Source organism: Anas acuta, chromosome 3, assembly GCF_963932015.1.
Source record: "Anas acuta chromosome 3, bAnaAcu1.1, whole genome shotgun sequence".
Lineage (NCBI taxonomy): Eukaryota > Metazoa > Chordata > Aves > Anseriformes > Anatidae > Anas > Anas acuta.
In genome coordinates this window covers 81,476,099-81,503,408 of record NC_088981.1, presented here as the reverse complement: position 1 = coordinate 81,503,408, position 27,310 = coordinate 81,476,099, and the positions used below count along the sequence as shown (strand labels likewise).

The 27,310-nt window shown below is 42.1% G+C and overlaps 1 protein-coding gene across 5 annotated transcripts in view; it reads right to left on the bottom strand.

The window, feature by feature from the left end:
* SYNCRIP (synaptotagmin binding cytoplasmic RNA interacting protein) overlaps positions 1 to 19,170 on the bottom strand; it is a 25,484-nt gene extending 6,314 nt beyond the window's left edge. For 4 of the 5 annotated variants that reach the window (XM_068678023.1, XM_068678024.1, XM_068678026.1 and 1 more), the window contains exons 1-10: positions 18,912 to 19,170; positions 17,628 to 17,787; positions 16,622 to 16,740; positions 16,328 to 16,435; positions 14,579 to 14,692; positions 14,298 to 14,474; positions 9,475 to 9,610; positions 8,382 to 8,587; positions 3,375 to 3,524; positions 2,000 to 2,121 (exon numbers count right to left, since the gene is read on the bottom strand). In XM_068678023.1, the coding sequence (XP_068534124.1) occupies positions 2,000 to 2,121; positions 3,375 to 3,524; positions 8,382 to 8,587; positions 9,475 to 9,610; positions 14,298 to 14,474; positions 14,579 to 14,692; positions 16,328 to 16,435; positions 16,622 to 16,740; positions 17,628 to 17,775 (1,280 nt within the window). In that variant the 5' untranslated portion in view covers positions 17,776 to 17,787; positions 18,912 to 19,170. The remainder of the gene's footprint in view (positions 1 to 1,999; positions 2,122 to 3,374; positions 3,525 to 8,381; positions 8,588 to 9,474; positions 9,611 to 14,297; positions 14,475 to 14,578; positions 14,693 to 16,327; positions 16,436 to 16,621; positions 16,741 to 17,627; positions 17,788 to 18,911) is intronic. The other variant, XM_068678025.1, reaches the window with a different exon arrangement.
* Between the last annotated feature and the right edge of the window lie 8,140 nt (positions 19,171 to 27,310).

The window sequence follows — 27,310 nt, the reverse complement described above, 5'->3', positions numbered from 1 at the left end:
TGCCCTTTTATCTACATGTTTGGGTTTGTTTTTTCCCCCCTCAGATAGTTACATACCTAACAGAACTCAAGATACATTAAAAAGCAAAGTGACTTGTACAGATTAAGAATTCTACTCCTGACAGCCACAAGGGGTTTTAAGCAGGAAAGGTACGATTCAAAATGCTTCCTGCTCATTTAAAAGTCACTTATATACTGGGAGGTTAAGATCACTAAGTACATAACGTATGAATCAGACTGAATCTATAGCTATATGCAAGTTTATATAAAAACTATTTTTACAACTACAACTGTAAATATAGAACAAACTGCAAGACACCTCTAAGACCTTAAGATGTCACTCCAAACTTTCCAAGTAACTAGGATACAGACTTAACACACATATCATTCTACTCCCTCTCACCTTTTAGAATCCTAAGAAAATTAAAAGCCCTTACAATTCACTTATGAATAAACTGTTCAAAATCCAAACATACCTAATCAAACTAGCTGCTTTCCTGCCTAAGATGCATTAGCAGTTCATAAAAGTAAAGGAACATTTCAAATTCCTGAACGAAAGAACCAGAAAGGACTGAACAACTGGATTTACTTTACCTCTGACTAGAAAAAACAAGAGACAGCCCTAGTTTACCTACATCCACAATATCAAACATGCACCACATAAAGGGGGTGTGTGGAGATAACATACATCATTATATTAATATATATATTAAAGGTGTCACATGTCAGTAAGAAGCCCAGTGTTATAAATACATGTTAATATCCAGAACTAATAATTCTGAATCCCAGATTACCTGCGAAGAACAGGTAGGGGCAACGGAAGGGAAATCACACAGCACTTAACTGATCAAGCACCTTTTAGGAGTATCTTCCTTTTCCTCCACTAAAAATGGACCACTACCAGATCTTGACCACAAAGCTAGCAGAACTGTCTACTGCACTGTAAGATTTTTCTGATATTACTCAAATTCAACTAGAGAATGTGCATCTCCAACCAGAGACAACAAAACCATGCAAACAGTTGCCAATGTCAAGAGGCAAGTAGTACAACTTTCAACAGTATTCCCAATTATAATTAATCTGTTTTTTATTGTGGTGTTGAAAAGATGCAGAATATAGAGAAAGAAAGTATTGCCAAAAAAAATAGGCAGAACAGAAAAGGCCTAGCACAGAAGAGGAGCAAAAGAATAATGAAGCTGACTGCTTACAGTAACACCAGATGCCTAAGGAAGGAGAACAAAAGGGCCAAGAAAGTTACGACACCTATAAGCAGGGCAAACTTAAGCAGTTCCATGCGTACGCTAGGTCACCATCTGGAGATCTGTATTAATCTGGTAACCTCACTATTCTGCCTTCTTGTATGCTGCACAGCAGCACTGGCAGAAGTTATTTTTGGAAATACGGTGGGGGAGGGAAGATGGTTAGGAAAGCTACAAGATATCCAAGAAGATAAATACACGAGAACATTAAGCAGAACACAGTGGCAAGCAATGCATTGTTTGCCATGTTCAGCATTTATTAACGGGAGATCTTTATTAATTTGAGTTTAGAAACTTCATGAATAATCTGTCTTCTGGAAATGGCAAAGAAGTATGCCAGGATCCTTCCTTCAGAGAGTATTTTCTTAAACGGGGGACCTGTATCAGTACTTCTAGGTCTGCTAAAAGGAATACATGCTGCTGAATACATTCATGGGACAGATCAGTGCAGAAATACAGGAAACTTTTTATTCTAAAGCGAGAGGGGTGCACATTTAATGACCTGCAAGCATTTCCGTTGCTCATACGCCCATTGATCAAAACAGTACCTGAATTCTCACAAACAGCGCTCCTAGACCTTAAGTAAAACACAAACAACTTAAACGCATCCAACATTTTCAGAGAAGCCAAAGAACCTGTATACACTATGGTAAAGCTACGAACTACCCCAAGTTCTAGTTCTGTACGAATATACATGTCTTTCAGAAGTAATACAAGGTATGTGCATGCATTTACACTTACATCTGATTTTTAGCCGCTTGTCTCTGAGCTTTCCGTTCTTTCCTTTTTTGATCTGGTGGCTTAGCAAAAACAATTTCAATGTTTTCTCCCTCTAAATCTTTGCCATTCATTTCTTCCATTGCCTGAAGGAATTAACCAGACTTTAAATATACTTCTAAGCATATCCGAAGTTATTAAGTTTACTCTATCCTTTAGAATATGCATTTTTAAATGTTATCCATAGCTAAAACAACAATATATATCTAAAAAAATTAGACAGTACAGTATTATTGGTTCCAGGAAGTTATGCATTTCCTCTTAACTTAGTTCTCAACCCAGGATGGCATGTATAAGCTTGAAAGTCTCCCACTAAAAATTCTAAATAGGCTTCAATCTTTTAAGTTGTTTCAGTTAATGAAGGGACAGAATTAATTTCTGAAAGGACAGCAAAAAATATTGGCAGTAAATGTCTCCTGTTAGCATTAACACAAATGGTACTAAAACTAGAGACGAGTGTATGTTTTTATGTCTCTATTTTACACGTAGTAACTTCTTTAAGCCAGACCCCCCCCCCAAAAAAAAAAAAAAAGAGTACGTGTGTCATTCTCACTTAAAAAAAATAAAACAAAAACCACACCAACACACACGCATGTTTCCCATGGGTCACAGTAATTGCTACAAGTTAATTTTAAGCAGAGGAATCCTAAAGATTCTACCACTTCTAGGGACTCTGAGCCTTGACAGGATACATATCCTGTGAGAAGATTCTTTCCATCATCTTCATAAGCATCTGCTTCAAGGCATCTGGATGAACAAGAAAAGCTGAATCCCCTTGTATCCTGCTGTATCCTCCCACGGGACATAAAAATAGACACACTATAGGCAGGAGAGGAAGTGCACTTTCCCTTCCTAACAACAGATGACCAAAGAAAATCCAGCAAGACCAGGCTAACAAAATCCAGGGAAGACAATTCCTCAGCTGTCCCACACTTCTCATGAAAAGAAAAGGTGATTATTCCACACCATAAAAAGGAAGTCACTCTGTTCCTAGAAAATAAAAAGATGATCTAATTTTTTATCACCTGTCCTAGAGAAACTGCACTGGTCTACTGCTAACTTGGTGAGAAGAGTCACTCAACTTCTGGCACTTCAATTTCAACTGATAACGGGTATGACTATCTCAGACATTCATCAGAAAAACTACTTAGGTGCATCTAAGATCTAGTTTTTCAAATTAGCAAATGCATTTTCTTAGGAGATACCCAGACAGGACAAAGACATCAGAAGCATTTGAACGCTCCTCCAGACAGATTTTTTCTGAAGTTAGAAGTATACAGCTTCAAAATGTTACACTTAGTCACACGCACACACAGGGGGTACAGCCCTCTTCACTTACCTTTACAGCACCATCCCGTTCATCAAAATGGATGAAAGCATAGTCTTTTAGCTTCTTCACTCGCTCTAGCTTTCCAAACTGACTGAAGGCCTTTTCTAGTATCTCCTCTGTTACAGTATTGGCAAGATTGCGTACAAACAGAACTTTTACCTAGAAAAAAAAAAAAGAATTAAAAACACTATTTAGACAAAAAGTTTTGCAAGTCATTACTATTGGCAGCGCTGAAAATATCATTACATTTTAAGTACTGCATTTTATAGAGGTAGTTATGTAAATATATACTCATATATATATATTCATATAGCACCAGTTGGCTGCAAACATCCCTGACTGCTAAAAATATTAGATCAATTTTCCAACATGATTACATAGCACCAGTATCCTGAAAGTCAACACAGTTTCTGTTAACGTTTGAAAAAATCCTAGCAGCAGTAATTTTCAACTCAGGAACGCTTTCAAATTTGAAAGAAGGCAACTGAGACTGGTTACACACAAAATAATTAAGTTATCAAAACATTCCATTGTTTAGACAGGTTTTGCAGAACAGTCATCACTGTAATATCTAGGTCAGAGGTGACAGCACTGCAGCTCTCAAGCTGCTTAACTTGTGGCTTCCCTGCTACAGCTACACCAAATACCTAGCAGCAGGACTGCGCTTGCCTGAGGAGCACTCAGTGACCTGAATCCACGGTTACAAGAGGGAAGAAATACAGAAAAGGATACGAAGGCTGACATTGCCAGGTCACCCTTGGACTTTCTCACAAGTCAAACTGAGTCTTTTCCTTGAGAAACAGCCACCTCAAATTAACTGAAAACCTATTCCCTCCCCCTCTAAAGCATGCAATATGGCTTGTACGCTACATGAAGAGTGCTAGGCAGCTTTTAGGATCAGAAAGGCTAGTTATCTGAAGGGTTTAGATACATCTTGTTAACTGCCTGACAGTGACTACACCATCGGTGCCAAGTTGAACCAACCACCAACTGCTTTAAGATGAAAGAAAACAAGGCAATCTGACAAAGACTGATACTAGATAAACCAGTCAGCATGCACTGGACACCTGCAAATCACATATGTTACTGGGCTGGTAGCATTCAAAGGCTTGTCCTTGCCCCCACACCAAGGTTACACTAAATGTCTGGACATTATCATTTTTGCATGACATCACCTGTGAGTTCTGGCAATTTATAAGCCTCTCTTACATGCTGGGGGAGCCCCTTCCACATGCTGCCACCACGTGCTGACATTATAGCCTTACTTTCCTACAGTGCAGCTGCCAATCGGCCACAAAGACCTGCAACATCTTTCCACACCCCCTCCACTGTTAGTGGCTTCTAACTAGCTGATGACAAAAAGCAAGTGAACATGGTACACGGCAGCTTTTGACTTCCCATTCCTAGTCCCAAAGGTCAATGCAAGTAACACGGGGTACCCAAAGACCACAGAAAGCATGCTTCAATTCCCTGAAGCTGAGCTATGATCTCTGCTCCTACAAAGCACAGGAATTCAGTAAACCCCAACACCTGTTGTATAAGACATAATTATTGTGTAATTACAGTTACAAATAAACTTGTCTCACTTGATTGCAGAACTCGGATGGGATGCAGAGTTTGGGGAAAAAAAAAAAAGAAAAGAAAAAAGGATACTACAAGACTATAAATCTGATCTAGAGAATCAACTCTAGCCTTTGGCAATAGCTATTCCTGCTGATTCTCAGGGGATAAAAAAAGTCACAGTCAGCTCCACAAGGAAAGCTTTCTCCAACCCTGTGTTAAGCTTCTCCTATATGCCTTGACAGTACAAGCGAACTGTGTGCCTTCCATGAACCCTTTTTAGTAAACCATTCTAATCATTTACTTTACCTTACCTTATTTTGTTTCAGAGAATAACACAAGTTTTGCTTTGTAACCACCTGCTTTTAAAACTGGTAAGTTGCAAACAAATGTTCCTTACTATTATAGTTTAGGAAAGGATGAAAACTTGAATCTCAGGAGGAACCAACCCAAAGAAGCCTTCACCAGTCCACAATGACTGACACATTTAGTGTCAGATATGATAAAAAACCTCAAGAAGAAATCATCTTTTTAGTACAGGATGATGATTTTAGTACTAACAGGACTTTTTTTTTTTTTTTTAATAAGAGATTAGTTTAAATTTTTCTCCCACATAGACAAATCCATTAATCTAACATCTCAACAATACCTTTGGTCACGTTACAGACCAGAAGCTCAACCAGTCAAGGAAGATGTCAAAACTAATAGGCAGGTCAAAGCGTAGGGTGAAAGAAGGAACTATTTTTACTTCACTTAAGGTAAGAGGTTAAAAAAGTCCTCTTGATTAAGGCTTGTAGGTTGTAACGAGGAATACACATCTAAAACAAGCAATATAGCCCGCTATCCTAAGTGCAAGTGCATAGCAGCATTTTGTCATAAAGGCAGGGCCCACTTGTAAAACTGCTGAAGGCTGGACTACCCCCAAAACTACTGGGATCTGTTCCTTTTCCTCCTTTTACCTAGAGTACAAACACTTCAAGCTTTGTTACTATGTTCTCCAAAGGTTAGTCCCTGTCTCCTCTCCTGTAATCTACCAGGCAGCCATGAGCACAAGACTTTATTTAGCTGCTTAACCTGCCAATCTAGCACATGCTCTGTAGCCTCAGCCACATTACAGAAATAATTTAAAACATAAGAGGCATCAAAACGCTGCTTAGGAGAAAAGAACTATCAACAAAACCACCGGAAGTTAGAAAAAAGTTTGGACTAGAAATCAATTACTTCACTGATTATACACATACACTGATCTGTCAGAACAAGTACTGAACTCCTCTAGTGCATACATCTGTAGCTTCAAAAGCTAGCTTTTCTCCTCCTCACGCTGAAGGTACTTCATGTTTAAGGTAACACCCCCTTTAAATTTCAAGTGCTTCAATATTTGGTAAGTACACGTCCATGTAGCACACTCCGCAACATTTAAACAAAAGTCTGGAGGAGAACGGAAAAAAAGGCTTGAGAAAACACTTCAGAATTGTAAATTAGTAGGTGTCAATACACTGATGAAATGGCATGCTTTTCTGCCAGGTATTTAGAACAATGCTGTTCACCCTCTAGCTACTGAGGGGAATCTGCCTTCCCCCCATGCTTTGCTCTTATGGACTTTCTTTTCTGGTAATGTGGATGAGCACGTTTCAGACCAGATGATTATTGTGATGAAAGCAACCTCCTACTCAGTGTTTCCCCCAGAGCCTTCTACCAAAGGAATGTGCGAGACCAGGGCCAAGAGCTCTCCCTTTGCTCCCTAATGACAATGCTCAGGAGCAGACGGCCAACCTGCAGCTCACAGCTGGGAGATCAGCGTGACTGTGACAAGTAGCTGGGCTGCTCTTAAACGTAACACAGCAGTAAACTCCAGAAAGCAAACCTAACACCTCCAGAGGGGCCAAATGTGATCAGGCTTTCTGTAAACATACTTGAAGTGGGCAAGAAAGACTGGAACACAGCCTTTCCTTGTTGTAAGAATAAACTAAAGGATGCAGCAAGCCAGAAAGGTCAGACACCAACACTTGCCTCAGTTTCTGCATACAGCCACAAACTGTGCACTCTACTTTTTCAGCATTCTCATTCACATTTCCATTCCCTTTTGCATCAACTGTCAGTATTTGGCAAATAGCAATAAAATGTAACACTTTCTGCACACTTCCCATTTTAAATAAAAAAAATGTAAGGTATTAAAATATTAACATTCAAAATCTGAATATTAAATGCCGCAAAACACTGATTTCTTTAGCCTTTCATTCCGACATTTATAAACTTACTTCAGAAAGACACCTACTTCATCACATCCCCTATCACACCCCGCTGATCTATGTGGTCATGTCAGCAGAAGTTTGTGCTAATTCAACAGTTTGTTGGAGTAGGATTTCCTGAGCCAAGAAACTGATCAGATAGACTGCCACATATAGGAAATGCCACCTCTGACCACTTCTACCTGCAAGACTCTTCCCTGGTGTCAATCATATATGATACAGGGCAAAAAACTGAAGTCTGCAAACTGGGTAGTACAAGAGCTTCTGTGATAGCAATGTTATAAAAGCAGGCTTTTTTTTTTTTTTCCCTCCTAAAAATGAGTCCCTGCCCCAACCCTTTTCCCTTATGGCTCACCAAAGAGGAGATCCCAGCCACACTGTATTACCAGGTCCATCAAAGTAGGACTCCAGCAAGTGACATGTCTCAAACATGTCACACAAAAGAGTAAAAGCAATGGCAAAAAGCAAATAAAGAGAAAGGATATACACTAGCTAGGAGCTTCCATGAAACAACTCAGCTACACAACGCGATTGAAAAAGATGGGTCTGGGCATTATCTGATAGGAAAAAAAAAAAAGAGGTAATATTTCTACGGAAAAAATAATGTGCTGTAATGTAATTCAGGATGTTGAAGTTCAGACCTTAGCTTAACTGAAATATTCCAACTCCAAAATATTACCAGTCTTAATATTTTACAGATTTAACACTGCACCCAAGTCAAAAATACTGAGTTCCAAATACAAAGTAATTACTTAAATACTCAAAAGTAACTTCTACAGGATAGCTTTAAAAAAATCCCAATTTGTGTGTGTTACTGTAATGTTCTACCTCTGAAGTGATAAACATGTGGTTCCAGGGTTAAAAATCATTAAAGGCTTGTTCTCTGATCATTTCTGGATTTCTGTGCCACCGCATACTAAACTACAAAGCCATTTTATTGTGGGGAGTCACCACCACCACTTCCAGATTAGGAATCAACTATGCCAGCATACGTATCATTCATCCTTGGGAGCACAAGATAACATCTGCCAATAGTTTTTTGAATTCACATCAGTTCTAGAGTGCATTCTTATTTTTATCATCTCACTTACAACATTTCTTTCAAGAGGGCTGAAAGATGCTATTTAAACTTATGCTCATATTAGGAAGTACTTACTTTGGAACAAGGCACTTTACTTATATTATGTTTCCCTTACAGCTTTATTACCTTTGCCATGACTTCAGGATCTGGGTCTTCTATAGGGTCAGCCCATTCAACTGTAACAACATTTCCCCAGACTTTCACCTTGCCACTCATTAACCTACGTCTGGCCTGAGCAGCAGTCTTGTGATCTTCATATTCAAGGAAACAGAAACCCCGGTTCTTTTTCTTGTCATCGGGCTGATGATACAATATGACATCTGTAAGGCCCTCTGCAAATAAGCAAAATATTCCTGTGTTATGGCTTTAATCCATGAGTTTGTATTATAAAGTAAGGATTATCTTTCTGAGAAGTACGCATCTGATTAGCAGTTCCAGATAAGCACTAACATGCTGGTCTTTTCAGACTGTGCTTATTAAAACTTCCCTACTTTCAAGACCCACATTCTCCAAGAGTCATTGGACTATCCCGACTTACGATCCCTTTTATTAAGTGAAGAAAGCTTAGAAGCTACAGAATACCTTCCATCTCACTGAACAGAGCAGGGAGTGCAACCAAAAGTTGTGCTTTGTCACTTTTCCTCTCAACCCCCCCCTAAATCACAATACTTATCAGCATGTTTTTTCCATGGATGTCCAAAGAACAAAAGGTTAAACTTGCATGATTTCAAGACATCTAAGAGTTTCAGTGTTGCTCCAAGGAACCTAAAGTATATCATTCAGTAACACAGGAAGCCGTAAAACGTTACCTGACGGAGTTTATATGCTGTTAACAGAAACAGATCCTTATCAAATCAGTAAGAACTCTGAAGCACAGAACTAGTTATGTTTCCCAACCTGCTTCGGTTCTGTCTTGAAAAGCTTTAAAACATCAATTAGTACTGACATAATTAGACCATCTGTTTGAATGGCTTTTTTAAACAATACACACATTTTCTCAGTAAAACTTGGAACTGCACACCTTGTTTAATTACAAATATTTCATCCCTCAGCAGTCAGATTTTTTGTTTTGTTTTAAATAAATAAAAATCAGGACAAATGCTAAGTCATCTCAGTTTGAATTCACTGTCATTCAACCATAAGCCAAAAGATGGTAAAAATACTTCATCACCGATCACGTTTGCCACCCTCCAGCTGTATGAAGCAGTTACTCAGTTACCTGTTACTTTGCTGAATTCTTCAACAATTTGCTCCTTGGTTTTACTCTTAGGAATAGAACCAACAAAAAGCCTATTATTGGCAACAGAGATGCATACACCAATGTGTTTTCCAGAACGAATTTCATGATTGTTGTACTGAAAGAAAAACAGACAATCATCAGTCACACACAACTTTCACTCCCATCCAACAGTAGTAATACCAAATCTTTTGCTTCTGCAAATTTAGTAATATATTAAATTCTTTAGCGATTAACACGTTCTTATACTCAATTATTTTGCATTATACCCATGCTCTCTAAGTTATCTCCACAGTGTCAGCCCACAACTACCCTTCCTTTCTTGTTCAAGCTTTTGTCTTAATACATAGATCTTTAGACTTCTTCATGCAGAACCACAAAAGGTTAATATGTCCAAACCAACAAGGTCAAGGCTACTCCCCCTTCACAACAGCACAGAACAAAATTCAGGTTCCTCTACAGATTGCATCTGTTAATTCTTAAATTGTATTGTGTGTCTAATAGAAGACAGGTGTTACAATTGAAGTCAGATTCCCTTCCAAAGCTCCACACAGTTCACAAAGGAAAGCCATGATCTGGTCTTCTCCACAAAGCATACAAGAGCAATTGCCAAATTCTTTCCCAAGCATGTAGATTACACGGATAGAGACAGCAAACAGCAAAAAGAGACTTCCATTGCTTTGAAATCCTAAGGCTTCTGTTCATATTCTGTTCCCCAAACAGACTGTTTAGAAAACACTCTGAACACATCAACAGTTCAAGGGGAAAAAAACTATTACTGTAGACATCTGCTGACAAAAATGCCCTTCATTGCGATGCAGACAGACATGTATCATCCAAATAAGCAGCTGGGAGGTCAACTGGTGGTACATCAACCACTTTCCTGCACTGCAAGCCCTGCAACAGGCAATTCTTTAGCTAGGAAAATGTATTTTGTGGTCAACATTTTATTGACAAGTAGTAGGATAGCTTTTCAAAATTTAATCTAGCTATTTATTCTGTGAGTGATTTTGTGTCTGGTGGTAAACTTCCCACATAAGCAAGTTCTCCCACACCCCCTTCTTGCTTAGGGCACTAAAAACCAGGGTGAAGATGTATTTATATTTAGCCATTACAAACAAAAACTACATCACTGAAGACTTTCAAAGCTATACAATTATACAAGAAGTAAGCTGAAAAAACTGTACATGCAAAAAGGATCTTGAGTGGCATCTTTCCAACTAGTTATGTCGCAAAGCATAACACAATACAGTGAAAGACATCTCCCTATCTGTTGACTGTGTAGCAGTGGAAGAGTTGATTTTAAGGTCTGAAACAAAACCACACAGGAAGACGTATTTATATATATGTATTTATGAACACTGACAAAAACTTGTACGCATTAACAAAGAGAAGATTATACAATCTGGAAAAAAAAATCCTTTAAAGAAACAGCTTTACAAAAAAAGCTAGCAGTTTACTAGTCTGGATACAAGACAAACTGATTCTTCTTTGACTGAAGTATATATGGATAAGAGGAGGTACTATCTGGCTGCTCCTGTTAGAATCTAAGACCAAAGCCTAACTTAATATTTAATCCAAAAAAGAAGCTCTCTTATACCTCATACCAAAAACTTTTCATAACTTCAAAGAAAAATAAGTAGTCTAGCATTGCTATTCCATGCTGATACTAGTTTCTACAGTTTTTTTTCCTCCGTACTATCATACTTTACTGCTTTCTATCATATGTTTATCCTACCACAGATGAAATAGTCTAGAGCTAGGTGCTCCTACACACACAATTAGTGTTTTTTAGGCAAACAGTTTGCAAAGCAGCTGCAAACTTAGATTAGATACCAATGGGCCCAAATCTTAATTTGTGTGTGCGCTACCAAATTAGCAAGGTCAGCATAACACTTTTCCCTCGTCACCACTGAAGCAATGCCTCAAGTCAGCAGAGACATTAGCACCCCCTAGATACCAAAAAAAAAGACTTTTTTTTTTGCTAAATTCCTCAAGAACTGATTCACAAACAGGTAAAGTCTGTCTTGTCATTTCATCCACTTTCACCTGCAGTTTGGTTCCAGCAGCAAGCAAGCTGCACTACTGTGTCTAGCTGGCAAACTGCTTAATAGGAATATCTGCACCTGTACCTGCATTTTGATCAAATTTACATTAGCTCTAGTCAAAAATGATTAAAACTATATACAGTAGCATGCAGCATACATTCTCCTATAAGCTTGGCCAACAAGTATTTAATTTTGTGCATGTCCTCATCACTCAGAAATCTTTTCCAAAACTGTAATCTAACAGCTTCATATGAAATGATAGGAATTGAGTGTGCACATAAACACACAACTGGAACTATAATTCATAGCTGAAAGAGTGTAAACAGAAGGGAGATGCAAGCACATGGGCAGGGGGGGAAAATGCCTGAAGTAAGTCAGACCTGACTTGTAACAGCTGGTACTTGTGTGAACAGCACTTGAGATGCTGCTTCTACTTAACTGGCTGGGGGGATTGACACCTGTACACTGGATTAAGTATTGGACATAAAGTTAACTACTGTTCATATCTGAGTGTCTTCTCAGGATCAAGCCACATCATTGTTCCATTTTTGTCTCAAGCACAGCACCAAAGGTATTTCAAACAAAATTTAGGGATCTCTTTGTAAGCTGCTGGAGCTATGCATAAACAGAATCAGGGCTTCAACCTTTTAAGTGCAAGGTTTCCTCTGGTGGATGAATAGAATATGTCAACGTTAAGTTTATCTAAAAATTGGTTACATGAAGATTTTATAAAGACTGTGGCTGATACCACAGCCATACAGAAGTGAATCACACACAGAATATGTTACACCAATTGCAAGAGCCTGAAGACAGTCAGTGTATTTTCTGGTGTTTGAGCTATGAGGCTTTGTCAATTTTATCTGTTAGTCAGAAAACTAAAGCAATGCAGAGATTTTTTTTTCTCATTTTTGGTACATTTCAGAATCATGAATGGGGAAAAAAAAGCCTCTGGCAAAGGGATGGGAAGCAGAGAATCCCCAGTTCCATGATATCCAGAAATCCCTGAAACAAGCTGTCTACACATCAGAAGTAGTGTCAGAAAGAACACTGCCTGTTAAAATACTAGAATGTTAAAGTAACTATGACCAAGAGCGTAGTGTTTCTCAGAGGTCTTTCAGCGACCCCTCCCATGCATGTATAAAAAACTACAAGACACAGACCCATCATTTTCAACTAAGCCACATGGCCATACTTTTCTGGTACCCCTGCAAATCACTCAGGCACCTTGGGCAACTTCTAACACACCAACCTACCCAGTCAACTGGGACTGGGACTATTCAAAAGCTAACAAACGTCACAGGATCCAGTTTAGAGCCAACCCTGCCTTCAAAGGTTAGCATGAAGGCTGAAAAACTGCTGTACCAACCCCAATGCTTTTCAACTATTACACTCTGTGGCTATCTAGCTGAGAAACAACATGCAATGCTTCATTTTTTCCTGTATATCAAACATCAAATATAAAGGGACCTCCTTCCATTCCCTCAGATTGTTCAATGAAGACTGAGGCCAGGACCTGAGCTGTAACTTTTATGCAAACACAATCTGAATAACTTTGCAGACCCCCCTCAGGAGCATGCTGCATTTAAGCGAAATAGAGCTAACTGAAGAAAAACTCCTTTTCGTTTAATAGACGCTTCTGATAATATATTTAAATTTGTTTCGCTCTTTGGGTAAGTCATGTGAATAACTCATGAGTTTACACAATATAAATAGCTAGGCTGACAAAGAAAGTACAAAGAGGTATATGCAAACAGTTATCCTAAGTATATTTGGATTGCACACAGGAACACACCAGACATGCTTGTTTAAAAAGCTAAACAGTAGATACCAGACTTTTTTTTTTGTACTTTTTTTTTTTTTTTTGAAGATATTTCAGTACTTTTTGGGAGGCATTTCTATCTTCAGCCTGATTCGTGTCAACCGTGAAGGTTAGCAAGGTACCTTAATGGCCTAAGATGCCCCTTAATACAAAAGAGAGGTCTTAACCCTGCCGTATTAGTACAGTATCAGCACGCCTCAGAACGAGTATGGTTAGCGCTGTTAGAATCACACCATGCACTGTGATCTCAGCCACATCAATGCAGCACTAACCAACTCAAAGAATTCAAATTTCATGTAACCAGAAAAACAAGAGCAGTGCAAGGATTGAGGACATAAAACCTGGAAAGCTTATTAAGAGCTTCCCATTCCTTACACCAGACCATTTCACACCTCTGTCTAAAACTGGTGAAGTTTTTAACTGGTAACTTTTGTCATTTTCCAGATAGCTAAATGAGACAAAATAGACCTTACAAGTCAAAAGCGATTACTTATCATCTGAAGTATCTTATGAAATTCTGTGACTTCAGATGAATTTTCCCAGCATGGTGCCCCCTGCTGGTGCACAAGCAAATCAAAACCATAAAACCTGACCAACTCCTTTGTAATACAGCATCTCCACTAACACTTCTCTTAAACTCATCCAAATGCAGACAAGCTCAGAAGTCACTATTCCTAAGACAACTTTTGTTAAGATTCACCTAACCAGACCAAACAGCAGTCCACCTACTTTATTTCCTGCCCCTAATACGCCCATCAAAGATTTATACACAGAATTATATAAAAATACTTAAAAATGCCTGGTGGACATTTGTAAAATCCTCTAAAAATGACACAGTTTAAGCATTCAGACATTAGGATCAGGACAACTGCTTATAACCCACAGAGTGTTCTTAAAGAAAATAAAAAAGAAAGGAAGAAAGATGTAAGAAGACTTACCAGTTTAACAGCCTCCTGAGCTGCCTCTTTAGTACAAAAAGTGACAAAAGCATATCCTCTATTTAGACCAGTTAATGGATCCATCATTAAGCGGAGATCCCATATAGGGCCAGCTTTCTCAAATAATGGAACAAGTTCATCTTCAAACAAGTCTCTTGGAATCTTGCCCACAAATATCTGCAAGAGGCACAGAGTATTTTTATTCATTGGGTGTATTTATTTTTTTTCTTTAATATATATAAGCAATACAAACAGATACACAAACATCTCCTCCTCCGTACCTCTGTACCAACGGAAGGTTGTTGTCCTGAATATACAGACTCTGGAGGAGGTCCACCATACTTTCTCTGTCCAGTAGTCACATCAAGAGTGTAGCCGGTTCTCTCCAAGAGTGCCTTCAAGTAAGAATTTTAAAATGTTAAAATCACATGCAAATTCAGCTAATTTAGGCGTACTTCATTCACAGACAACAGACATGCTCATAATTCATCTTAAACTATATTGCTTTCAAACTCTGACAGGCGAACAAGCCTACTGCTAGCACTTTAACAACAAACTTGCAAAACAATTATTAAAACTGCCAGGTAAAGAAACACTAGAAAATTGGAGGTTCACATGGAGTTTTCCCGATTCCTTCATTTTCATACAAAAAAGAGGCCAAGTAATAGAACAGCGAGCTTCCCTTTAATTAGGAAGATCTTAGCAGTCCGAGCCACTTCTTGTTTTGGCATGCCCAATCCTGCAAACGTTTATGCACAGAAGTTCCCTTCACTTAATGAGATTACTCATGAGTGTGAAGTTAAAGAACACATGTTTAAGTGCTTACACTCCTGGAACACTGTTCTTTCTGCTTCAGGTATCCCGCCGCTGAAGTTGTGATCAAACTCCCTTCCTCCTATGCTGTTATCCCTCCCCATCCTCCCCTCAGTTCCTTGTGGGCACATGCAGCATCCCAGCACAACTGCTCTTCACTCTGATTGCTGCATACAGTTACAAACGTATGCAAAATATCTAATGAGAAACTCCTCTGAAAGTAGTCTTTTCTTCAACAATTTTGTACAAAGACACATCAACTCTACGCACAAAGGAGCAGCACATTTAACAAGTCCAATTACAATCAGGAGTTAACTTCACAACTGGAAAATTGCAGAGTGACTTTAAAGGCTATAGCCATCAGCAGTGAAAGCTATGCTACTTTAAGTTACTTAATACATACTGCTGTTTTGTGTGGTGGTGACAAAAACTGTATCACTTGTTTCTTGTTTTTTCCCTTTTTTTAAAAAAAGAATTACAATTACCAGCATCCCAGCCTCAAAGTGAGAAAAACAGACATTCTAGTTTTGCAAGCTACATAGTTATTTGTAATCTTTAACATTCATTTTGCACTTTATACATAAAAAGTTAAAGATGAAAGATTCTCTCACTTTTCTAAAGCATCAACTAAGCATATTTAAGTTTTCCTTTCCTTTAGCTTTGGACAAGTTGCTAATCAAGGAATTTAACATAAGTTGTGGTATGTCTAACTCTGGACACAGGAGTTCCTTGGTATCAGGACACTCACATGGAGAAATAAAGCATCCTTTAAAACAATTTTGGGTACAGATTATGACACACATGCTATCTCCCTGTTGTGGAATTGCTTTAAACCCAAATCGAGGAAAAAAAAAAAAAAAAACAAACCAATAGCTGAAGTTACGCATTCCAAACTCAGAGGTCTATGCTGACAAGTTTCCTAAAACTACAAAACAGTAAAACTGTCTCAACTAGTCAATCCTCAGCTCATAAATTTAACTGTCCGATCTTTTTCATCTTTCAATATACATTCAGACCCAGTAATGAACAGGATGTATATTTTCTCTTGAAGATGAAAATGTGAATGACAGCTCTTAAATAACGATGAATAATCTAAAATAGCTTTTACTAGAATATCACAGTTTTATAAGAATTAAGGTCTCTGTCACAAGAGCTTTGCAAGAAAAAAAAAACACAACAGAGAGAGACTTCATACCTTTTATCTCCTAGGAACATACCTTAATTTTTGCCTCATCTGGTCCTTTGCTAGAATCTGCCACCTTGGTCCCCTGTTTTTCCCTCTGCCTGTATGTCTTCATGACTCCACATAAAAAGGCACTTTTGTTCTGCAAAAGATGTATTAATCTTCAGTTCTGCAAACATTACAAGCCAGAACCAATTTCTACCTTGAACAAATAAAGGGCCTGTTTTATGTATCATGTATGGATCACTGAAGAGATTTAAGCAAACTTCTTGCCAGTCTACTAGTAGTTTATCCCTCAACAATTATATCCTAAATTGCTTAACGTTACCTGAACATGTGAGAGATCACTGTCTTTAAACTGTTGAAGTACTGCCAGTGCACCTTCTTCATTAAATTCCTTTAAAGCTTCAATAGCTCTTTCATCTAGATCACTATGTGCAACTAGCCCTAGAGAAAAGAACAAAATTACTAATTACATGTGGGCAGCAATCTTTGTTTAACTATATTTAACACACCTAATATATTTCAGTGTTCCCTAAATCAATCACTGGTTAAAGTTACAATACTTTAGAAGCTACTTAGCCCTCTAAGTTAAACACATTAAGTACAAATAACTTTTTTTAAAATCAAGTTTGCAAAAAAAGTCAAGATTTAGAGTAACATTTACTACCTTAGAATCATAGATTCTACCACCTTTATGTATTTGACTTCTCTGAAATCCACGTTACACAGGCCAAGTTAATTTTCAATATCCTGAAGCTGAATTCAGAAGGCTCTATCAAAACCTGACTTAGCTGGACTAGCAATGGTACCATGGTATGTTTTGGGAGCAGACTATAAACTGCAGCACTAGAGGAATGATCACAATAATAAAAAAAAAAAAATCAAGTTTTAAATATGCTAGCTATTTCCATACAATAATTTTTGTACCCATAAGCTCAAATAGTGTATCACAAAGTAACATTTACACCAGAAGATGACTACCAAGGCTTCAGTTATGTAAAGTTACCTAGAAGTACTGTAAAAATGCACAAAGACCACATCACCTGCCCCTTCTAAGACTCATCTGATGCCTATTCCAGCTGTTGCTACAGTCACATGCAATTTTTTCCCCCCCCTTTCCCAACCCTCAGTCCAAGGGGCCTGGTCCAAGGCTTTTCTCTGAAAAATACTATGACACATTAAAATGCTAAATAACAAAAATCCACAGATGTTTGTAAGACTGCAGTCCCCATACTTCGGAAACCACGAGAAGTTGCTATTTTAGCCCAAATATTTGACAGACAAATATAGTAAAGTATTGTAGGTGTGGTTTTGCAAGTTTTACACCTTACCTGCAACGTATATTTCATCTAGCTTTTCAGCAACTTTCTGTGGTAAACCAGCATCGAGCAATGTCTGGAAATGCTCAGAATGGGTAACTGCAGCAGAAGTGTCCATAGGCTCTTCAGTACCATTCCCATTAACGTGTTCAGTAGCCATGTTTCCAGATATCTGTCCAAACGCAATAAGCAGCATAATTAAGCCACAAATATCTTCGAGGAGAGCTGCTGAAGTGACAGCACGTGCACCAGACCGCCCTGCTCTGGCGGTGAGCTCGCAGACCGCTCCCGTGACACTTTCTGCTTCGGGAGATGCCCCCCAAAATCCCTCAAAAGAAGCCCTAACACAAAGGAAAGCCCTGACACCGCTGCCTAGCGGGGGTGGGGTGGCTTTCACTGCAGGTTTTACACAACCCAGCCAGACACTGACTCACCTCGCTCCCTCCAGTCTCTCCACCGCGGAGCTCCGAACAAGTTCGGGACGGAGCAAGGAGCCAGCGGCGGGGGAGGGCGGCGGGGCCGACACCCTCCGCGGCCCAGCCGCCGGCCGGGGGCCCCGGGCTCCCCCTCCCCGGTGCCGGCCGGGCCGAGCGAGAGGAACAAAGCGCCCTTGGCTCGCCCGCACCCACCCACGGCAGCGGCGGCCGCCATGAGCGCGATGTTAACACGTGCTCTGCGCCTTCAGATGTCCTACAACTTCCTCCAGTGACCGACTTCCCCCCCCCCCCCCCTTTCCCCGCCACGCTCCCGCGGGAGGAGCGGCTCCAACCCCCCCCCCCCCCCCCCCCCCCCCAAAGCCCCGCAGCCGCTCCCCACCTCTCACCCGTATCCCCCCCGGGAGGCCGCTTGCGACACCCCGGGCCCGATTTCACCACCCGGCCGGGAGCTCGCCGCCCCCCCCTCCCCACACAGACACACACCACACACCCTGCTCAGCCCCTACTCCCCGAAACAATGCGGGGGCCCGCCGCCAGCCTGCTGTACGGGGAGGAGGAGGAGGAGGAGGGGAAGGGGGGTGCGGGAGGAGCCGCTCGGCTCCCCCCGGCAATGAATGGGGCCGGCGGGACAATGAGGCGGCGGCCACGCGTCCCAAGCCGGGGCCGCCTCCTCCTCCTCTTCCTCCTCCTCCTCCGGAGGCCTAGCGCGAAGCCAGCGGGGCCCAGCCGCCCACCGGGAGCGGCCACGACGGCAGCGGGGCCACGACGCCAGAGCGCTGCAGGGCCCCGCCCGGCCGCCCCCTCCTCACCCTCACCCTTCCTCCCTCCTCCCTCCTCCTCCTCCTCCTCCTCGCCTGACCTGCGGGGCTGGAAGCGGCGTGCAGAAGGGGGGCTGCGGGGCGCGCTGTGGCGCGGGGGGCTGCTTGTAGGCGGCTCGGGCTGGCTGAGGAGCTGCTCCCCCCTCCGCCCCGTCGCTCCGTGCTGCGGGCTCCCTCGGCGCGTGTCCGGGCGGTGTGCTGGAGCTGGCGTAAAATGGCGGCCGCTCGAGCGCTCACGCCGCTGCTGGCACCAACCCCAGCCCCTTCCACTCGGCGCGGGGGGGGGCGGGGAGGGGAGAGGAGGGAGGGGAGGGGAGGGGAAAGGAGGGGAAGGGAGGGGGAAGAGAGACAGAGGGGAGGGAGGGAGGGAGGGAGGAGGAGGAGGAGGAGGCGCCGCCGCGCGCGCTGGCGCGGCCCCAAGAGCCGGGGTCTCCCAAGCAGCTCCGCAAGGGCTCCGCGCCCCGCCCGCGCGCGCCCGCCCCTCGGGCACGCGCCGCGCCGCTGAGGCAGGAGAGAGGCAGCGGCGGCGGCGGTGGTGGCGGGGGGGGGGGGGATCAACCCCGCCCGCTCGCACCTCCCTCGTGCAGAATAATAAAAAATATAAATATAATAATAAAATATAAATATGTTTAAAAAAATAAAATAAAATGCGGTGCCCGAGCCCGGCGCGCCGCGATTGGGCGAGCGGCCGTTCCCACGGTGCGCAGGTGGCACAAAAGGGGGGGGGGAACGGCGCGGGCCCGTGAGGCGGGGAGGGGAACGGCGGGGAGACAAAGCCACGCAGACAAAGGGAGGGGAGAGGAGAGGAGAGAGCGGCGCTTTGTGTGGCTGCCGGCCAGCCCCCAGCGCGGCAGCCGCGAGCCGTCGCTGGAGGAAGGGGGAGGCGCCGCGCCCCTTTGCCTTAACGGGCAGGCACCGCTCCTGGGGCGGCCCCGAGGACGGTTCTCCCCCTTGAGGCCGGTTCTGGCCTCTCAGGCGGGCTCCCCTCGCCCCTCAGCCCGCTTCTCTCCCTCAGGTCGCCCCCCGCACGCCGGTCCCCTCAGGGGGCTTCTCCCCTCGCCTCAGGGCGGCTCCCGCCAACGGCCGCCGCCGCCCCCGTAACGGTCGCTGGCTCCTGAGGCGGGGTAGGGACGAGGAGGCGCCGCCTGGGGCTGGGGCAGCCCAGGGACATTTGGGACTCGTGAGGGGGGAAAAAAGCGGCCAGCCCCTGCTAGAGCCCTGGCAGATGTGTGTTTGGTGTGGGGATCCTCCCGGCTGCCAGCCCCCGGCACGCCTCGCCTGCACACCTTTGCGGAGGAGACTTGGGAAGCAGCCCCATGGGCTCCGCCAGACCTGTAACTCCAGCCAGGCAGGGAGGAAGGCACCCGGTATTACTCCCTTCCTCCGAGGCAGCTCAGTGACAAAGAACCGCTGCCACCCCTCAGCAGGCAGCCAGGCACCCTTCAGCATCTCGAACCCATGAAAAATCCTTCAGCCGGCACAGGGGAGCGAGCAGCAGCAGCTACAGCACGCATTCAGCCACCAAATGTGAAATTCACCTATTCACAGGCGAGTGTGCAACTATGGGAGATGTGCAACCGCTGTTCAGTGACACAAGAGCAACCTCTTCAAGCATTTGATGCAATAATTCAGTAAAAGCCCTACCACTCCCAGGTTAATCTGAAGCAGCAACACACACAAAGCAGCTGTACACAAATTTTCCAGCTAATTTGTAATTTGAAAGTGTCATTAAAAAAAATCAGCTTTTTAATTGCTGAGCTCTCCCCCCATATTTAAAACTTTACAAAATTAAGCTTTCTGAGAAGAAATTAATAAAAGCTATTTTAGTGAAAACTTGTGCTGTGGCTTTAAGTCATATTCTTTATAAAACTTGAGTATTTTGTGCCCTTCTAAAATGTACTTTTCCAAATACAGCTGTCAGCTGGGTAATATCAATATCATCTACAAATTTAGCAAATTTTTTTTTTTTTCCAGGGAAAATACTGCAGCACCCAAGCATTATTTTCAGCTGTTTGTAAAAGCTGTTTCAGTGAGGTATGTACAATACAGCTGTAAGGTCGAATCAATTTACGAAATTTAGATATTTCATTTGAACTAACAGGAACAGGAAAAATGTTTGTCAGTGGAGCTAACTACAGATGGCAGACCGCTGAGGAAGTAATTCCCACTTTCAGGCCCACCTTAGAAGGGAAAACTACCTCTCTGCACTTTAATTTTCCTACATAATATGGAAGTAAAACAAAAAAAAGACAAAAAGACAAAAGATAAATGCAGTGAACAGATACGCACCCCTATTTAAAGTCACAGCTGACCTGGAGTCGAGAGTTGCTACTTGATCCTTTGAATTTGTGTAGAAAGGAGGAAGCAGGGACTCTGATACACAGTTCCTATAAATATAGCTCAGTTATTAGCCTCAATATCAGAAGGATGAAAACAAAACAAAAAAGTGTTATGCCTAGAAAAGGATCCATGAAGCTGTGAAGTGAGTTTGCTTTTTCTTGAGTCACACAGAACATCTACTGGGGGGACTGGGGGCAGGCTGCCAGGAACACTTGCAGACACTTATTTGGTGACTTGGATTTGCACTAAGGGCTTCATTTCATATACTTGAAAATTTGATGACAACTCACCATAACAAAAATTGTTTTAACTCCTAAGTCTTCTTGGAATACCACCTCACCACCCTTGCTTCTGGTGCAATTTTAACAACTGCAGAGCTCCACTGAAGCCACAGCTGCACAGAGCCGCAAGGATGAAGCAGTAGAAAAATAAATTTGGCCATGATTACACAAATAACTCAAAAGAATCAGAGTTTTATAGTTAATAATTATGCCCTAAACAATGAAAATCCTAGGAGACTCAGCTGCAGTGGGTGTCTTACCTTCAGTTCCTGCAATGCCTATTAAGACGGCATGGCATCACCCTTCCCAGTGGTCCTACAGCAAGTATTATTACAGGCAGTGAGTGATGCAAGTCCCCTGGGCTGCATCTGTTGCAGCACAGCCACTCGCTCTGGTTTTGATTTAGTATAGTTTCATATAGGAAGTCTTGAAACAACTCTTCTGAAGTGCTTCTCTCCCCTTCTGCTCCTTTGCTATAGGAAGTGTTGGTGGAAGAGCACTGGACTGCTCAGTTCTGTGAAGTGCATGTTCTGAGGGGCCTTCTCCCCAATACCTGCCACTGTTCTCTTCCCTCTATTCAATGCCACCCCCCATATACAGAGGTACATCCCCCCTGCAAAATCAAACATCCCAAAGCTCTCATTGTGAAAGAAAGGCACAGCTGAAGTTACAAAGCATTTTAGCTCACATTCCATTAATACCTTTAGCATGTTTTTTTTTTTCTTAATTTGAATCACAGGACTTTAAAAGTAATTTATCAGTCATGGATTCAGAGCAATTATTGTAGAATTCAGTGCATTTTGCACCATACTATAGGTTGAAACAAATATTCAAAGAAATGTGGAGTAGTAGAGCACTATTTTTGCATGCACACAAAACCAGCAAAATTGCCTGTGTATATAGAAAAGCCAACTCAAAGCCATCCCAGTCTATTATCACTCAGAAAACAGATGCTGAGACTTGTAAGGAAACTATAAATGCCCTTTGCTTAGCAGAGAAAAAGTGTAACAATTTGGTATTCAGAAAGGATAAGGAACAAGCCAGGAGAGATTACTGTATTTTATAGACCCACATTGTGCCAGCCTTTTTAATACTGCATGCAGTTCAAATTCCTCCACTTAGAAAAGGATGTGGAAGAAGAAACTGCATTAAAAAAGCATAACAAGAATGCTCAAGAGGTGTTTTTCACTGCTAGCATAACTAAACTGTTGAAGGGCTCTTCAACATGGCTGAGAGACAGACGAGGGAACATAACAGTGGCCTGCAAAGTCAGAAGTGGCATGGAGAAAACTTCCAGTGGAAGTAGGATGCACCAAATGAACCTGCAGACAGCAAGCTCAAAACAAGAGCCACTCCTACACACCTGGAACAAGGGAATTCAACACTGCAGAGAAGTGTAGGTATTTCCATAAAACCCAAAAGTACTTAGCCTAACAGAAGGGACTCCCATCTAATATCATTATAATGCAGAGATCACCCCAACTTAAAGTCTGCAACAGCCTACACCAACTTCTGTAAGAACATACCAGGGAGTACTCCTACTACCTATGCTTGCCCTGGTTTTGCATTTTTCCATTTGCTAATGCCACTACCAGAGATCAAATATTGCTTCTAACTCTTCGGTCTGCCTCAACAAAGCAATCACTCATCAGTTCCTTGCATCCCAAGTCCTCCCCACGTCGTGCAGAAGTATGCATGCCAACATTCCTCTTCCTCCAGATCCCTTCTAATCACATATTCCTCATCCCACTTCAGACCTGCAGACCACAGATTTCCCATGCAAGCAGCTCACAAGCTTATCAAGGGTGAGAGGACTATGGGAACAGACTTACAGAACTGAAGAAAAAATCACTGCTTTACTTTTTTGCTGTGGGTATGAAAATGAGTTAGGCTCCTCCTCTGCCCCATTCCTCTCGGCACCTGGTGCATTACAGCATCGGATGTTACCCTCAGCCTGGCAAAGCTCCATGGAAAGAGGAGAGAAGGCATTAAGCAAAGTGAGAGCATTAGCTGCCATCAACTCCCTCCCAACAGTTTTCGGGATAGGACAGGGGCTGGAGAAAATGGATTCCACCACATCCAAGTGCATTTTGTTTTATAGGAAGGACTCAAGGAGTCGTGCAGAGGACTGCAGAGAGCACTCCTCCTAGGTATCTGACTTGGGAGCACTTCAAAGTCACTTCAGGACAGCAGTGCTGCCCCGTCCGCTTATACAGTGGGAGGCAGCCAAGTGCTGAAGCTGCAACTTGTGGAGCAGAGCCATAAGCTAAGTGTCAAGGCAGAACCAATTGCTCGATTTAGATCTTCCTCCACCCCAAGCACACATCCGGCCCTGCCTCTTGCCTCCCTGTACAGCAGATCCCCATCCTGACCAGCTGCTGCCAGGATTTGATGCACTTACAAAAAAGAGAGGGATAATTGGGATCATCTAAGCCCAGGTTGGTAACTTTGTGTGTTCAGCCCACCCCCAAACCCAGGCAGCATGTCACTAGGTTGGAGACAGTTTCCTTCCAGACCCAAGAACCTTTCCAGGAGGACACAGCACAGCCTGGTCAGCCCTAGATAAGGCTACATGAGACTGTTCCCCAGCCCTAAGGCAGAAGTAGACAGCACAGCACGGTCAGATGCCAGTACCTGGACTCACGTCCCCGGCCTATTTGACTAGTAATGACATTGCTGATTACCCAGGAGGGAAAGTGCCTGATGCAGCAGTTGCGACACAGCTTTCAGGTGAAGTGTTCCAGACTACTTAACACGTAAAAACAACCTAAACATTCTTTCAAGCATGGGTGAGCCCAAATAACCTCGTGCCTTCAAAGTCCCTGTAAGACTGGCTGTTTTCCTCCCCCCTCATGCTCCATACCAGGTACACAGCAGAAGTGACTACATCAGTGCAGCATTTCTGCAGATCCCAGGGGCAGATAATAGAGCCTTTCGTGTGACTGCATTTATGTTTTTAAAGACATCTGGAGCACACTGCACTAAGGGAGTTCTCCATTTACAGCACAAATTACAGACCAGTGCTCAAGGATGAGGAACTACTACTATCAGTACCCCAGCCTCTGCTCACTGCTTTTCAAGTCTTTTTTGGAAGTCCTGCTCTTCACTTGTGAGATACTGGATCTTAAGCTGTCTCAGCTGGCAGACCTGCCAAAGTTCATCTTCTTTTCCAGCTCAGGCAGAGCTAACCAAACATCTCTTCACAGTTTTGTACAGGGCAGTGCAAGCAACATAACCTGTTCTCAAACCTGAACAAATCCTCTAATTTAATATGGGTAGGACTATTACTGCTGTATTATGCTGCTAGAGGTAAGCAGCTCTTTTGTTCTTCAGGGAAGGTAAATTTTAATTTTACCTAGCAACTGGGCACTAGAAAAAATAAATTGCTATTTAATTTTTCACCCCCCTGTGATCTGTAGGGGACATGAACATTATTCATTCAACCTGCCTTCAGAAAACAAACTTAGTGTCTCGATCCTCTAAAAATAGTGTTTTTTGTTGTTTTTTTTTTTTTAGTTCAGATCTTAGAAGTAGAAGCAAACAAGAATTACAGTTTCATTTTAAAGTTTCATTTTAAATCTACCAGGGTCAATCTAAAAAAAACTTCTTATCAGTTTATCACTACTTAAATACATGACTGATAAACCACGTTCACAGATGCCATGTTCAAATTAACCAAAACACTTCCAGTTGTTCCAGGCTTCTCCAGATGGACAGCAAAGCTTGAATGAAGAACATCTACAACAGTGAGAGGAGTCAATGCAACTGTGTGCAAATAGATTTCTACTGCTAATACATCCCTTCCTAGTTCTAGCAGGACCAATATAGATTATCTGAGCATGTTCATAAAAATAACCAGTAAAGATCACTGATGACAGTTAGCTGCTGGAGCTTCTACAGTTTCATCTCTTCCAGTTTACGTGGTTTTAGATTTTACTGCCACATCCCCAGCAATAGCTTATGCCTCTCAAGAAAAATTAGGAAAATAAGTTCTTACATAAATGTGCTCATTTATACTAGCATGTAAATGTTTGATTTAGTGCAAACATTCAACTACTTTCAATTTCTATTTAAAGGACCAGTCCAAGTGAGCAAATTTAATGCCTGAGAGCTGTTTACCACTTTCAGACCAGTATTGATACAGATCTGCTGAGGCCAGAAGAGGCAGTAAGCAATGCACACAGGAATCTAGTCTGAAAATGTTACGGACCCTTCCAGTCTAAGCACACAATGGAAAAAAATGGAACTAGAAATGTGCAAGGAATGCTATTAAGGTGGAAACATTCCTATAAGCTATGCACATCTGATGCGAATACCTTTCGAAACCAAACACAAGACATTCCAGCTTAGCAGCTCTCCTGCTTTCTATAGCAGAGACAAGATACCACAGATGAGTTCTTCCACCCTCTGGCTGATGGTTCTGTGTCGATAACCCACCAGCATTTCCTCCCAATTTTTTTTATTATTATTTTTTTTTTACTCCCATTTGCTAGTCAGAATCCTTGGCAAGCAAGCAGCCTATGCCCCCCCAGTAAAAAAGTTCATATAAAGGTCTGTTTCACTCAAAAAGTGGAAGGGACAGTGTCTCAGCCAACCACAGAAAGCAAATTAATCTCACTGAACTCTCTGCAGCTTGGCCCAAACCAAAAAAAAAAAAAATTCAGCATTGTTACTTAACAGCCAAATTAGAGGTAGGAAGGTAGGATTGGACTGTATATGAAGACAGACCAGGAATTTTTTTTTAAAAAAAAAAAAACCTTCATGCTGCTAATGGAAGCTCAAGAAGTAGCTCAAACTGCTTGGTTTCAGGGCAGGATGCCAATTGTGCTGATACTTATTTTGCTGCTGCTGTAGTCTAGTTATCTTCACAGTACATTTCTGCCTTTTTAATGATTATGAGGTGCCTGTTGCCTAGCCAGCCCTCAAAATAGTCAAGGCAAGAAGAGCAAATTCAGAGCCTAGTTGTGCAGAACTAAAACTTTTCTGGAAAGAACTATTTTCTTCTTAAGAACAGTATAAAAGGACAGTTAATATTTTGCCTTGATGTGTTGTGAGTTTTTTTTTTTTAAATAGAGAACTCACCTTTCACCTTTTTGTAGCTACTACTTGATTGCCTGGAAATTTCAGGTATGGGGTGCCTAATATCAGTCCAGAAGTGTAGATGTTTCTCTCCTACATCTGAAACAACCCAAAACCCAGCTGGCTGTCACACTTCATAGACCTGCAAGCTACAAAATCAACAACTTATCTGCAGGCTGTCCCTGACCTCTGAAGAGTCAATCACAGTGTCAAGTCAAATCAATTACAGGAACTGGTCTCATTTTTACAGCACAAGAGGTGCCTGAATTTTATTACCACATCCTTGAGTCCTATACAGAAACGTTTCCCAGAGACTTTTATTCCCTTCACTGGTCTCATATGCTGTTGCTCTTACGGCCTTTCCACAATTAATACTGAACAGCTATGTAGTTACCTCTTGTAATTTTATATTGTTGCCTTGGTTCTTAGGACGTTTACTGCTTAACTTCAAAAAAGGAATACAGGACAGATTAACACAGCAGTAGTACAGAAGGTGGAGATACTGAGGAGATAAGGACAGAGCTGAGGACAATACTTTCTGGACACCAAGGTTTCAGTCTTGGCTGAGAGTAAGAAAGCTCACTGGGAGATAGCCCAAAGACTTGAAATATCTACTGCAGTAGCTGTAGAAATTACAGATTCAGGAGAGACCAATATACATGTACCTAACCTTTTAAAGTTGGTCAGGTAATGGCCATCACAAAGTCCACAGTCCTTACACCACAGCTCATTAAAAACAT